At 46.1% G+C, this 13801-nt stretch overlaps 1 protein-coding gene across 1 annotated transcript in view; it reads left to right on the top strand.

Moving 5' to 3' along the window:
- The window catches only part of PEX5L (peroxisomal biogenesis factor 5 like), an 81137-nt gene that overhangs the window by 47823 nt on the left and 19513 nt on the right, over positions 1-13801 (top strand). Inside the window, exon 6 of the mRNA XM_014606183.3 lies at positions 3129-3224. Coding sequence (XP_014461669.1) covers positions 3129-3224 — 96 coding nt within the window. The remainder of the gene's footprint in view (positions 1-3128; positions 3225-13801) is intronic.

Raw genomic sequence — 13801 nt, 5'->3', positions numbered from 1 at the left:
ACATAGTGCAGCTCCTCCTCCTCCTCTTCACTCCTGCTGGTCCTTACTGAACAGTTTGTACCCATCCCTGAGAGTGCTCCAGTTAGGCGAGCTATCCTACCACATCTCTGCTAGTCCAATCACGTCATAGGTCCTTGACTGTGTGAGGACTTTCAGTTGTTCCTACTTGTTTCTCAGGCTCCGTGCATTTGTCTACACACACCTGAGGTAACGAGGCAATTGTTCTACTTTCTTAGGAAGAATGAGAAGGCCTCCCCTGTTGCCCTCTCCTCCTTGTGCTTCCTCCAGGTCTCCCGCTTCCCCACTTACCTCAGGGCTTTGTTCTCCATCCCCCTACAAACCTGGCTTTAGGCCCTCCTCACTAGGTTAGCAAGCCTGTCTGCAAAAAAGGCTCTTCCCTTCCTTAGTCAGGTGGTTCCCCTCTCTTCCTAGCAATCCTTCTTCTTGTAACAACATCCCCTGGTCAAAGAAGTCAAATCCCTGCTAGTGACATCACCTGCACAGCCATTCCTTGATCTGACATAAGAGAATCAACAAAAAAAATACTCCATACGCTTGACATGAGAATCCTTTCTCTGTGGCTCAGGGGTGGGCAAAATGTGGCCCGGGGTCTGGATGCAGCCCGCCAAGCCATTCTATCTGGCCTGTGGGGCCCCTAAAAATTTTAGAAAATTAATATTTATCTGCCCTGGGCTGCCTGTCATGCAGCCCTCGATGGCTTACCAAAACTCAGTAAGCAGCCCTCTGCCCAAAATAATTGCCCGTCCCTGGTTTAGATGCTGAGTCTGTGCACTAAGGATATCACAGAGTCCTATGTTTCTTGTTGAGTACATTTTGTCCATTTGCTTCCAGGAATACCTCTGAATAATAGGACACTGCCTCCCTGCAGTGGTCATTCCAGCGCTGGTGGGTACATCCATCACAATGCATCAGGTTCAGACATGAATTTGAAGCAAGCAAAATTACACTGAAGATGAATCTGGCTCACTGTAATTTTAATATTGAAAGTCATAAGAATTATAATAATATAAATTAAGACAGATGGAACTACAGGCAGAAAAAATGGCTAATAAGTTTAACCTTAGAAATGCACGAGTGTAAGAGAGAAGCAAAGACGGAGAACAGTTCCTATTTGGTAAGGCTAGAAGTAAACCCATGTTGGTTTTCCTTGCTGCAGCATAACACAGGTGTTTACACTGTGCCTTTGGTGCAAAAGGATAAATAAAAAGGTTTTAAACAAAAGAAAAGTTGTAGAGAGAAACTCAATAATGTGTTTCCAGTGGACTGGTTGGTGAGAAGACTGCAGAGGAAGGAGCTAATGATAGCAAGAAGAATCATCCGTCTCTTCAGCTCTGTCCGTGCAGCCTCTGGCAAATCTAGCTTTTGAAGTAAGGCAGGTTGCCCAAGCCATGATAGGTCACATACAGAATGCCCTGCTCAAAGTCAGTGCACCATATGCTGTGGGCAGAGTCAGTAGAAAGGTCTTAAGAACAAGTTTCTAAACAGCACCAAATGTAGGGAAAGTTCATGCGGATTAAAATTCACATATGACCCCTGGATTCAATTCACCACTCCATCTCTCTGTTTTCATAGATCACCAATTTCAAGCCATGCTCTGTAGAGCTCCACAGCTAAAAATCTTCAAACTTTGGGAAGAAGCAGGCCTGTTCCCTGTTGACCTCCCCTAATAAATTTATAGGCGGCCACAAGATCTCCCCTCAGCCGTCTCTTGTGAAGGCTGAAGAGATTCAGCTCTCTCAACCTCCCCCCGTAGGGTCTATCATGAAGGCCACTAATCATGCGAGTGGCCCTCCTCTGAACCCTCTCGAGATTCCCCGAGTCCCTCTTGAAGTGCGGCACCCAGAACTGGACACAGTACTCCAAGTGCGGCCTGACCAGTGCCGCATAGAGGGGGAGCATCACCTCCTTTGATCTATAAGGATATAGCTAATTAATGTAAGAGTCTTAAGACAAAGTAGCCAAGTATTCCCAGTGTAACTTTATTCCCACACACTTTCTTCAAGATCTTTCTTTAATTTTTATTTTTGCTATCCCTACTCATACACTCAAGAGCTGACAAAAAAAATTTCTGTCCATGCTGAATCACTTTGATAAGAGAAAATCAGGCAGCTACTTATGTTTGTAAATACCCTATGCAGTTCCTGTGTGCCAATCAATCCTATATCCTTTTATTATCCTCAAGAAGTTCCCTCCCCATATATTTATTGCTAGGATCTCTCAAGTGCTGATTTTTCATTGTTAAATCCTAAGCAGAAGTGCATGGTAGACAGAAAGGGCAAGAATACGGCATAGCACATTCTGCTTTTTATTGCAAATGGATGTCTATTTGGGAACAAACACTAAAATATAAATTCACTTAAGTGCTGCTTCAAGTGGATTGCAATTTACAGAAACAGCTACAGCAAAGCCTTGATGATATGATTGCCTTAGGGACTGTGGCATAAATTCAGAAAAAAAAATAAACTTTTCAGATCATCAAGGAGATTTCCAGTATAATTAACAGGCATCAGGAAATGGGACCTTAATGTAGATAGCAGGGAGTTTGGGCTGATAATAAAAAAGGTTCAGATAATAGAGGCTGAGCTACATGGGATCCAATTCTTGAACATAAATCTCAATTTCAGAGGGGTGTTAATCATGCTGAATACAGGTCATTCAAAAAGGAAGTGGTATCAGTCTAGGAATAGACTTCATGGTTCTCCTTATTCCTATTCCAGCACATATTCACCTCCCCCATAATGGAGCAAAATGAAGAGAAAAGAAAAATAGATCTCTCAGGCACAACATTTTAACACTACGTACCTTTTTAAAATTACTCCAAATTGTCTTTTTACTTTGCAACTTCAAGCAACGATTATCATCTGTGTCTACAACCAAAGCTGTTCAACAGGTCTAAGACCCAAGTGAAAAGACAACTGTAGGGAATGATAAGTTATTTTGCTCCTCTGAAGCACTGAACTCTGCCAAAACTGTGACCACAGCTGGCAGGGAAATGAGTGGTTTGCACAAGGTGAATGTCACTTTGGGTGCTGGTGAAGTGAGAGAGAAAAAAGGAACTCATGAATTTATGATAAAGCTTATCACTGTTCTTTTTTAATTCTTTATAGGCACGATCAACCAAAGAACAGCGGTGGGGAGGTCCACTCCTCTCCCGTAATCACTCTATGGAGGAGGAATTTGAAAGAGCAAAGGCAGCTGTTGAGGTATCATTTTAATTTCTGCCCCACCTTGGCTGATGTGCGCTATGAGTCAATCCTGTTAGTGTAATGGGATAATGGATTTCAAATGAATTTTGCAGCACATTTCAAGTCGAAACGAGATTATTTAGGGCAGAAGAAAATACATTTATTGTAGTTACTCATTTGACATCATACTGGTAATACTTCCCTTGGGAAAATAGAAGCTTAGGTGTAACTAGCCTGCAAAACTTACAATCCAGATATTGTCCATCTGTAATGGGCAAGAAAACTTTCCCATTAGTTTAAATACTGCCAGAGAAGTATGTATGAAACTGGAGTACAAACTTTCCCCAGGACCAGCGTGTTTTAGATTCAGCCTATTATGAACAGGTCTGTGCTCTGAACCCCCTTCTACACCTAGGTTAGATCCAGGGTTTGAATCTGGATGGTTCTTTGAGGACCCTCTTGATTATAGAAGAATAATATAGTCTTAGAAACAGACATGGTAATAATGCATATTTATAACAGGAACCAGGAACTCATGCATTTTAATAAAATAAGTACTGAAATGCAACATAAGGAGGATTCACTTTTTTCTGCACTAGGGCAGAGAAATGGCTCACATCCAGAAAAGTCCAGGGAGGTGTTGTGCAAGTTTCTTCAGCGTACCTGAATCTCATCCTACAATAGTGCTTGCAGTACACCTTAACAATGCCCTACAATACTCATGGCTTTGGCAGTCCTGAGCCTTTGTGGACAAAGGCAGACATTTACCAAATTATATACAATTTTGTAACCTAATTGGCTAAGACCACAAATCTCAAGCTTCAAATTTTGCAATTGCATCCCTCTATACCCTTTCAAAACCTTACATCCACAAACTGTCAGGACAGCTTGGTTCCTTTGGTACAAAGCCAAAGATGAAGCATGTGAGAACCAAAAATAAAATGTCCTTGGTTTGAGGGGATTTGGCTGTAAAAGTCCATTTGTAGGTAGCCTGCAATCTCCTTTTTTCCCTGCAAATACACTGAAACATCGAGGTGTTAGAATCCAGATCTCAGTGTTACAGTATGGGTCTACATTCTGCCCTGATGCTAGTCTGATACCTTGGTACCTCCAGTAACTTCAGTGGAGTTTTTTCTGGATTTACACTGCTGCGGGTTCATGAGGCTCAGGAAATAGAGTTCTTCATTTAAGCAATGGATTTCATTAGTATTGTTTGCTTATAGCAGGGGCGGGCAATTATTTTGGGCAGAGGGCCACTTACTGAGCTTTGACATGCCATCGGGGGCCGCATGACAAGCAGCCGGGGCAGATAAATATTCATTTTCTAAATTTTTTAGGGGCCCCACAGGCCAGATAGAATGGCCTGGTGGGCCACATCTGCCCCACAGGCCACATTTTGCCTGCCCCTGGCTTATAGTGAGGTAAGACAAGAGCATGCCCATTTTTAACATCATTTCTCAGTGTTTTAATGCACATACAAATTCTTGTCTCAATTTACAGGTCTAACTCATAGAAGGAATCAGCTAAAGTTCAGTTGTTCTATAAACACTACACTATATGTTTTGCCTGTTTATTTCCAAAAAGCATTGCCACCTGATTCCTGGTCAGAGATTCTTTGTAAGATAACTGCTGATGACGCATGAAAATATTTTCTAAGGTTGCACATCATGCACAGTTGCTTCTGGCAAGACATAAGAGCCCTTGCTTTCAAATCTCCACTGCTTGACATTTTCTAGGCACGCTTAGTTACATCATGAGCTGATCCTGAGGTTGGGACATGGTCTGCTGTAGTCTGTGGGGGAGCAGCAAGCAAGCTTATGATAAAGTGTCAGTGCTAGAAGTCAGTGATGTAGCTCAGAGTAGCGCTGCTCTGGCAAAGTGGTAGCAGCCCAGCCTGGCAGGCAGTTCCATAACATTCAGCACAAAGACCAGGTGCAATGGGCTTAGACACACAGCACATTGCAACACATTGTGGAATGAATTTACAAAGCAAGGAGAGGAATATTGTAAAACAAGCCTGTGCATTAAAAAGGTCACTCTGAGGCAGCAAGGACAGATGATTAAACTGTCTTAATTTAGTTTGGGAACCAGGTATTAAAAAAAAATCTAATTAAATAAGACTAACCGTGTAGTTGGCAGTTCGAGTAATGCTGCCTGTTTAACATAGAAAGTTGGACCAGGTAGTTAAATGTAAAGGAAGAGATACTTCATGGCACTTATTTTCATCTGAATATAAAAAGAATTGAATTGTCATTCCAGCCAGAATGAGGAGGTAAGGAAGCTTGGGTGATTGACAATCTATTGCAGCCCACTTCAGCAGATTAGTACATTCATGGGGAGAAGCCAGATACAGTTCAAAAATTCATCTTTTATGTTTGTGATGTTCCTATAATACTTTTCAAGTGAGAAAGCTCCAAATGGCAAGATTAGCCACAGAACTGATCACAGAAAAGAAGCAAATTTCTGGATCTTTGTTACCTTTGTGAAAAGGTTTTAATTAACGATTCCGTGAGTGAAAATGCCAACCCAAATCCCCCACCCAGGATTCACTCTGACATCTTGGGAATAGTCTTAGTCTGTCAAATCTTGAGATTAAAGTAGGTCTGGGAGGTAATTACTTCTCAAAGAGTTTTAAAGAGACTTGCACCCTTGGAGGATCTTTAAATAATGAAGGAGGAGGTAAATTACTTTTATTGCCAGAGAGATTCTGGATATACTTGCAATAACTTTGGTGCCTACAAACTTGGCTACCGTTGGTGTCTCTCTAAAAATTAGACTTGATTGCTGCCTTCTCTATTTGCTGTACATGGGAGAGAGACAAAAACAACCTAATGTTTTTATGACTTCTAAATACTATATCAAATATTTACTGAAAAAAAAACCACTTTCCAGTGGTTAGCATTTTGTGTTCTTCCCTGTACAACCAGTAATTCTTTCAATACTCATGATCAGAAATTTGCGATACACATCCACAAACCTAGGCAGATTATCTTCTGCCAATTTAGCTGGTTGGGATAAAATCAAAGTGAATCCAGGAAACACATGCAGCAGGTAAGAGGTGCCTTCCAGCTGAAATGAGGCAACCTTGAATCCATCTGTTGTCATACTGCAAATATATTTGTCACCCTCCTTTAGCTGAAAGATGAACAATTCAAATGGTGCACTTTGGCATTACTTTATCTGCATCATCATGCAGAACAGCATGGCAGCATCAAACCACTACAGTGTTGCAGCAAAATGAATTGATGTCGTATCATAGAGCAGGGTGCTATAGGATAGGATCGCTGTGAAAATGTAAGTCCGTCTGACAATATTGGAACAGGTGACAACTCCTTGTCCTCCACCATACTTGGTCAAAAAGGGCTCATAACAAATGCCAGTAGTCATGCGAACAACAGACCTGGTAGCTTTAAATTGTTCCCCTAGTCCAGTGGTGCTCAACTTCTGGCCTGTGGGCTGAATATGGCCCATGGGCCATGGTCCAGACCCATGGTCTGGAAATTTGGCAGTAGCTTTCGGAGCTGCAGCAGTTAAAGCTGCCACTCTTCCCCATTGCCAAATGTTTGGACCCAGAGGGAGCCCAGTGTGGCTAGATCCAGGGTACAGGGTTTGCTACCGCTCTGGATCTCATCTGAGAAATCAACCCTGCAAGCTGCCCCTATGCTGGATCCAGCCCATGGACTAAACCTGCCTGCGGGACCCAGCCCATGGACCAGTGCCACTGAACCTGCATGTGGGACTCGGCCCACGGGGCCACAACTTTGAGCACCATTGCCCCAGTCTGTAGAATTTGTCAGCTGTATCTTTCCCCTCTTTCACCCCATAGGTTCCCTGTTGAGAGTGAAAGATTATCCTTTGGGGACCACCCCCTCTTATAATGGGTGACATTTTCCCAAGTACTTAAAGTAATTTAAGAGCCTCAGCCTCACTTTCAAAAGTGGCTTGGGAACTTGGTAGCCTAAGTCTCACTGAAAGTTATATCTTTACAAAGTTATATAGACACCTGAAGGAGCATATAGGTTTCTAATAGGACAAGGAGAAGGAGAACTAAGCAGGTTAAAGCTTAGCTTACTAATTTCAATTTGAGTTAGGCATCTAACCTGTTCAGGCATCTTTGAAAAATCTGACTACATACTTAAGTGGGTAAGGTACCTAACCCCAATGAAAGCAGAGAAGGTTAGGCACCTAACTTCCTTAGACACTTTCAAAAGTCCTACTAAAAGCCCCTCTCTCTGTGCCACCATAACAATCTTCATGGTGGCACAAAGGGAAAGCAAGCAGATGTCTATACCATTTGTTGCTCCACAAATGCCCAAATCTGTGGCCCTGACAAAAGCTGGTAATAGTAATAGGTTCTGCCACTTTATTGCAGTAGACATCTGTTAACTTTATGGAAAGGAAAGGACTTAAGATTCCTTGGACTGCAATGAAGGAGAGATTAAGAGTTTGACTGTAGTTTAAAGGGTTATGTAGTCAACTGGAAAAGAAGGGACTTGGGTTCAGACACTGTTAATATATTTAGCCTGAAACATTTTACAGGAATAAAATGCATACCTATCTTTGAGGCAGACACCGAAGTACAGGTGTCTCCCCCTCATCTGCCTCCCACTCCCCACCATTTTCAAAGGTACATATAAGGGGTTTCAGCACTTAACAGTAAGTTCTGAATTCAATGTAGGGCCCAGAGACTGCAGTGCCCTAATCCCTTTGCAACAAAAGGCCTAAATCACTTTTTGAAATGCTACTTGGGAGTTTAAATTTATTAAGCACTTTTGAAAATTGTTACCTACCATCTCAGTAGGTACTCCTGTATAGTCAGGCCAGAAATCCTATGCTTACCTTTATTTAAATTCATATCTGAAGACTTCACTATAAGGAGACTTTAGATTTTCTTTCAGCACAATACCAGCTAAGAAAACCATTTGCTGCTAGCTGTATAAGGATAGCTATTTTTGTGCTGTTAATCTCAAACAGCATGAGGAAGCAATATTTTAAAGAGAGAAAAAGAATGTGTCATCCTTGTTTTTTTTATGCAATGGTCAAGAAGAAACTTCTGCAATCATTCTTCACTTGATTAGCTCTTTCTTCTGGCAGAGCAGCACTGCTAAAATTCTCATCTCAAAAACCTGCAAAGGTTAACAGAGGTAAATTGAAACATTTTCTGTCTATAAGAAGGAAGCTTCAGGATATTTTCTTTATAATTATAACCCAGGAAGTAAAGAAACTGGGGAATATCTTGCTTCCTGTTAATTTAACTGTTTCAGCACACTTACCTGTTTTTTAAAAAGGCAAGGGCCATGGTTATTGGTGACGTGTAGGGGTGCATGTGGGTGCACATGCACTCCCTGAGATTGGCCGTGCACCCCCTGGAAGCGCCACCCGTGAAACCAGAAGTGCCGGCAGAATTGCACTTCTGTTTTCACCAATGGTGGTTGCATGCTTGGCGATTGGCCGCTGGGGGAACCCCCCCGTCGGCGATCTGGTGCCCCCCCAGACTCCGGAGGCACCAGTTGCCCATGGCCCTGGTCCATGTTCACTTAATGACACAGTGGTATCTGTTTTCTAATCTCAACAATCTCACCTCCTGCCGTGCTACATGTGCACAACAGAATGCACAATTTTGGAATTGGGGGTCACTCCCAATAACTCCATTACTTCGTCCCAGTGCAGGGGGAGCCCGGGATCATGATCAGTACTGTAGCAAGAGAAGGGGAAGCAGGGTGACCGCCCTGGATGCCAAAGTGAAGGGGCACCAACAGGCAAGTCAATATTGTGCTAGTGAGCTGAGAGCGAATGGCCTCCATGTGCCCCGGTGGGGAGGGAGGGGGGGGGTTGGGGCAGGAGGAGGAGCCATCCATGGTACAGCCCACACAGGATGACCACCCCTCCCCTCGCACCAATAACTCCTCATGAGCCACCATGCCCCTCCCTCATGCCATGCTCAGGGCCACCCCCGCTTCCCACCAGAGCCTGGCTTGGTATGGCCCACCACCCCACCCCTTGCTCTTGGTACAGTCCACTTGCTTCCCTGCAGCATGCATATGGCGCTGCCCCCCCTCCTCCCTCCTCCTCAGCTGCATTGGTAGGACCACACATCTACAATGGTATTGCCCATTCTGCCCCCCTGCAACTGGCATTGATATGGCCCTGTGACAGGGGGCTGGCTCGAGGCTGAGTCTCAACATCAGCCCGCCCACCCGTCTATATGGGACAGTGCGCCCAGTCTTGCCTGCCAGAACTTGCTGGTTTAATAACTGACGTTAAATGCAGGATGCTACCCATTTTAATGCCCCAATGCCACGGGACATTGTACACAGCACCAAACCACCTCTATACCATGTCCCATGCCTTGCAGATGGCGTCATAAGTAGATCATAACTCCGGCCTAGCGCCCGGCTAAACTCAGTCCTATGTTGGGCTTGTTGCACTCTGTCCCTCACTGGGCCACATGCATACCACCCCCCTCTCACTGGGGCCCCTTTCACTCCACCCACTCTCACTGGGCCTCTTACATACTGCCCCTCACTGGGCCACTCTCTACCTGCCCTGGTCCCTGAGCAGCCCCTCTCAGCGCCATCGGGCTTACCTACTCTCACACTAGCCAGTCCACACGTTGCCCTTCAGGTTGCTCAAGCTTCCCTACTCTACATGACACCAGCCTTATGCCTCACACTGGGCTGACTCTGCCGCTAGCCCCTCCCCAGGCAACTTCATACATTCATGTCCTTATGGGGGCTGGCCCGTATGCTGCTCTTTAGGCTGCCTCTACAGCCCTATTCAACACACCCCCAGTGTAGCCCTTCAGATCACCCTTGAAAACATACTGTACACCTACAATGCACAGCCCTTCAGGAGCCACCGTGCATCTACTCTGGGTGGGCCACATACAACTTCTGTCCCACTCACTGGGGTCACTCTCTTCCATTGCCCTCTCTCTGGGGAGTCTTACAAACCTGGGGGGCTTAGGTGCCTCTCTCTAGGTGCGCCTGCCCCTCCACTGTCTGTTCCCATTCATAATCATCCACTGAGTAGTGGGGGCCGGGGTTATAAGGTGCCCCTACCCACCTTTCACTGGGGAGGCAACTGGCCTGGTATTTCTAGGTAACTTCCCCACCACGGGCAGTCCCACCAGGCCATCCTTCCCCAGGAGGGTGCAGTTTCAATTCATACCCAGGACCAGGAGCCACCTGCCATCCCCATAGCTCCTGCCTGGACCTCCGAGCAGCAGCTCAGCCAGATGTTGTTATCCCAGCTGCCAGCAGCAGACTCCTGCCTCAGTCCTGAGAGCCTGGATCTAAAATGGAGGCAGCTTAGCCAACTCCTCCTACCCCAGGGCTCTCCTGCAGTCATGTGGCTGCCTCATTAGGGCTAGCCCACACCTGCAGGCTGCCCTGCTGCCTGCTCTCAAACCTTAAAGTGGCAGGCATCAAAGGTGCCCTGGCACAGGCCCAGTCATGCCCTAGTAAAGCCCAACATAGGGGTGGTATATAACCCATCACTCCCACTCCCCGCAAAGACATGGCCCCCCAAACCAGCCCAGAAAGTATGTTTTTGAATTTTAATTTTTGAATATATTATAATAAATGTAATGTTTTTCATATTTGGCACACAAAATTATTATTTTTATAATTATTAAAGTTTGGGACTGGTGTTTTTCCATCTTGCCCCAGCCACCAAACTTCCTTGCTACAGGACTGATCATGATGATAATCCCAGGCTCCCCATGCACTGGCAAATAGAAAGCTGGGTGCCTGTGACCTGATGGGGTTCCAGGGCTGGGACCACCAATCAGCTAATTGTTGTTCTCAGCCCTGGGACTACTCCACAGCCAGTTCAAGACTCCAGTGCAGTCCCAGAGCTGGGACTGCTAATCAGGTGATTGGGGGTCCCAGCCCTAGGACTACACTGGAGTGTCAAACTTGCTCTGGTGTGGTCCTGAGGGTGAGACCACCAATCAGATGATTGCTGATTTCAGCCCTAGGACCGCACCAGAGCCAGCTCAAGACTGCAGTGTGGTCTTGGGGCTGAGACTGACAATCAGCTGATTGTGGGTCCCAGCCTCATTGGACTGCACTGGAGCCAGTCTCAGAGTCCTGCCATGCAGCCAGCATTAGGCTGCCTGGTGGGGACCATGTCACATATTCAACTTAAGACACAGTGGAAACCAGACACAAAATTATTACATACACTGAGGAATAATTTTGTGGCTTATTTCCCATTTTATGGTGCCAATAATTGTATGTGGCCAAGTTACTATTTACACAGTATAAAAATATGCTAACCTGGCAATACATCGGCTATGGTGTACATTTATATGGTTATAAAAAAACTTCTATAGCATGTTTCATCCCAACTCTGATTCCTGTAAAATCCATATTACAAACTGCCATAACAATCAACTGGAGCAGAGTGAAGTCAGTGTGGGATGCTTCAGAAATTCCCATCTCTAGGACATATTGAGTACATATTGAGGGCTATAGATTGCATAGAAAGGACAGGTCGGGGAAGAAAGGGGCGGGGGTTGCACTTTATGTCAGTGAGCAATACACATCAACCCTCATCAAGACAGAATCCGAGGTTGAGGAAGCAGAAGGCTTGTGGGTTAGGCTACATGGGGGGCAAGGAGAAAGGGATTTGGTGGTAGGGGTCTGTTACAGACCCCCACACCAAGGGGAAGAAATAGATGCGGGGCTCCTGAGGCAACTCTCGGAGACCATAAAAGCTAAAGAGGCGGTAGTCATGGGGGACCTAAACTACCCGGACATCTGCTGGGAGACACAGACAGCAAGGTCCCATCGCTCACGCAGGTTTCTAACTTGTGTACAGGACCTCCACCTGACGCAGGAGGTGCATGGTCCCACTAGGGGGAATGCCATACTGGATCTGGTATTGGCAACGGGAGATGACATGATAGGGGACCTCCAGATCGGTAGCTATCTGGGAGACAGTGATCACCTTATAATAGAATTCAACATAAGACGGCGAGTGGGTAAGGTAACTAGTAGGGTGAAAGTGCTAGACTTTAGGAAAGCTGATCTCATTGCACTCAGGCGATTAGTCAAGGAAGCACTGCAGAGTAGGAGTTTTGATGGGATGGGTGCCCAAGAAGGGTGGCTGTGCCTAAAGGAAACGATCCTTTGGGCACAAAGCAAGACGATCCCTGAGCGAGGCAAAAGAGGGAAAGGGGCCAGGAGGCTTCCATGGCTGACCAGAGAAATCCAGGGCAGCCTAAGGGCCAAAAGGGGAGCACATAAAAAGTGGAAACAGGGTGAGATCACTAAAGATGAATATACCTCCTCTGCTCGTGCTTGTAGGGAGGCAGTTAGGCGGGCCAAAGCTACCATGGAGCTGAGGATGGCAACCCAAGTAAAGGACAACAAGAAATTGTTTTTTAGATATATTGGGACTAAAAGGAAGGCCCAGGGAGGAATAGGACCGCTGCTAAATGGGCAGAAACAATTGGTGACAGATAGGGGGGACAAGGCTGAACTCCTCAACGAGTTCTTTGCCTCAGTGTTCCTAAGTGAGGGGCACGACAAGTCTCTCACTGGGGTTGTAGAGAGGCAGCAGCAAGGCGCCAGACTTCCATGCGTAGATCCTGAGGTGGTGCAGAGTCACTTGGAAGAACTGGATGCCTTTAAGTCGGCAGGCCCGGATGGGCTCCATCCGAGGGTGCTGAAGGCACTGGCCGACGTCATTGCAGAGCCACTGGCGGGAATATTCGAACGCTCGTGGTGCACGGGCCAAGTCCCGGAGGACTGGAAAAGGGCTAACGTGGTCCCCATTTTCAAAAAGGGGAGGAAGGAGGACCTGGGCAACTATAGGCCGGTCAGTCTCACCTCTATCCTTGGTAAAGTATTTGAAAAAATTATCAAGGCCCACATTTGTGAGAGCCCGGCAGGACAAATTATGCTGAGGGGAAACCAGCATGGGTTTGTGGCGGGCAGATCGTGCCTGACCAATCTAGTCTCTTTCTATGACCAGGTTACGAAACGCCTGGACACAGGAGGAGGGGTGGATGTCGTATACTTAGACTTCAGGAAGGCCTTCGATACGGTATCCCACCCCATACTGGTGAACAAGCTAAGAGGCTGTGATGTGGATGACTGCACAGTCCGGTGGGTGGCGAATTGGCTAGAGGGTCGCACCCAAAGAGTCGTGGTAGATGGGTCGGTCTCGACCTGGAAGGGTGTGGGCAGTGGGGTCCCGCAGGGTTCGGTCCTTGGACCGATACTCTTTAATGTCTTCATCAGCAACTTGGACGTGGGAGTGAAATGTACTCTGTCCAAGTTTGCAGATGACACAAAGCTATGGGGAGAAGTGGACACGCCGGAGGGCAGGGAACAGCTGCAGGCAGACCTGGATAGGTTGGACAAGTGGGCAGAAAACAACAGGATGCAGTTCAACAAGGAGAAATGCAAAGTGCTGCACCTAGGGAGGAAAAATGTCCAGCACACCTACAGCCTAGGGAATGACCTACTGGGTGGCACAGAGGTGGAAAGGGATCTCGGAGTCCTAGTGGACTCTAAGATGAACATGAGCCGGCAGTGTGACGAAGCCATCAGAAAAGCCAATGGCACTTTATCGTGCATCAG

The sequence above is a fragment of the Alligator mississippiensis genome, chromosome 7 (genome assembly GCF_030867095.1).
Source record: "Alligator mississippiensis isolate rAllMis1 chromosome 7, rAllMis1, whole genome shotgun sequence".
NCBI lineage: Eukaryota > Metazoa > Chordata > Crocodylia > Alligatoridae > Alligator > Alligator mississippiensis.
This window is presented reverse-complemented; position numbering and strand designations above follow the sequence as displayed.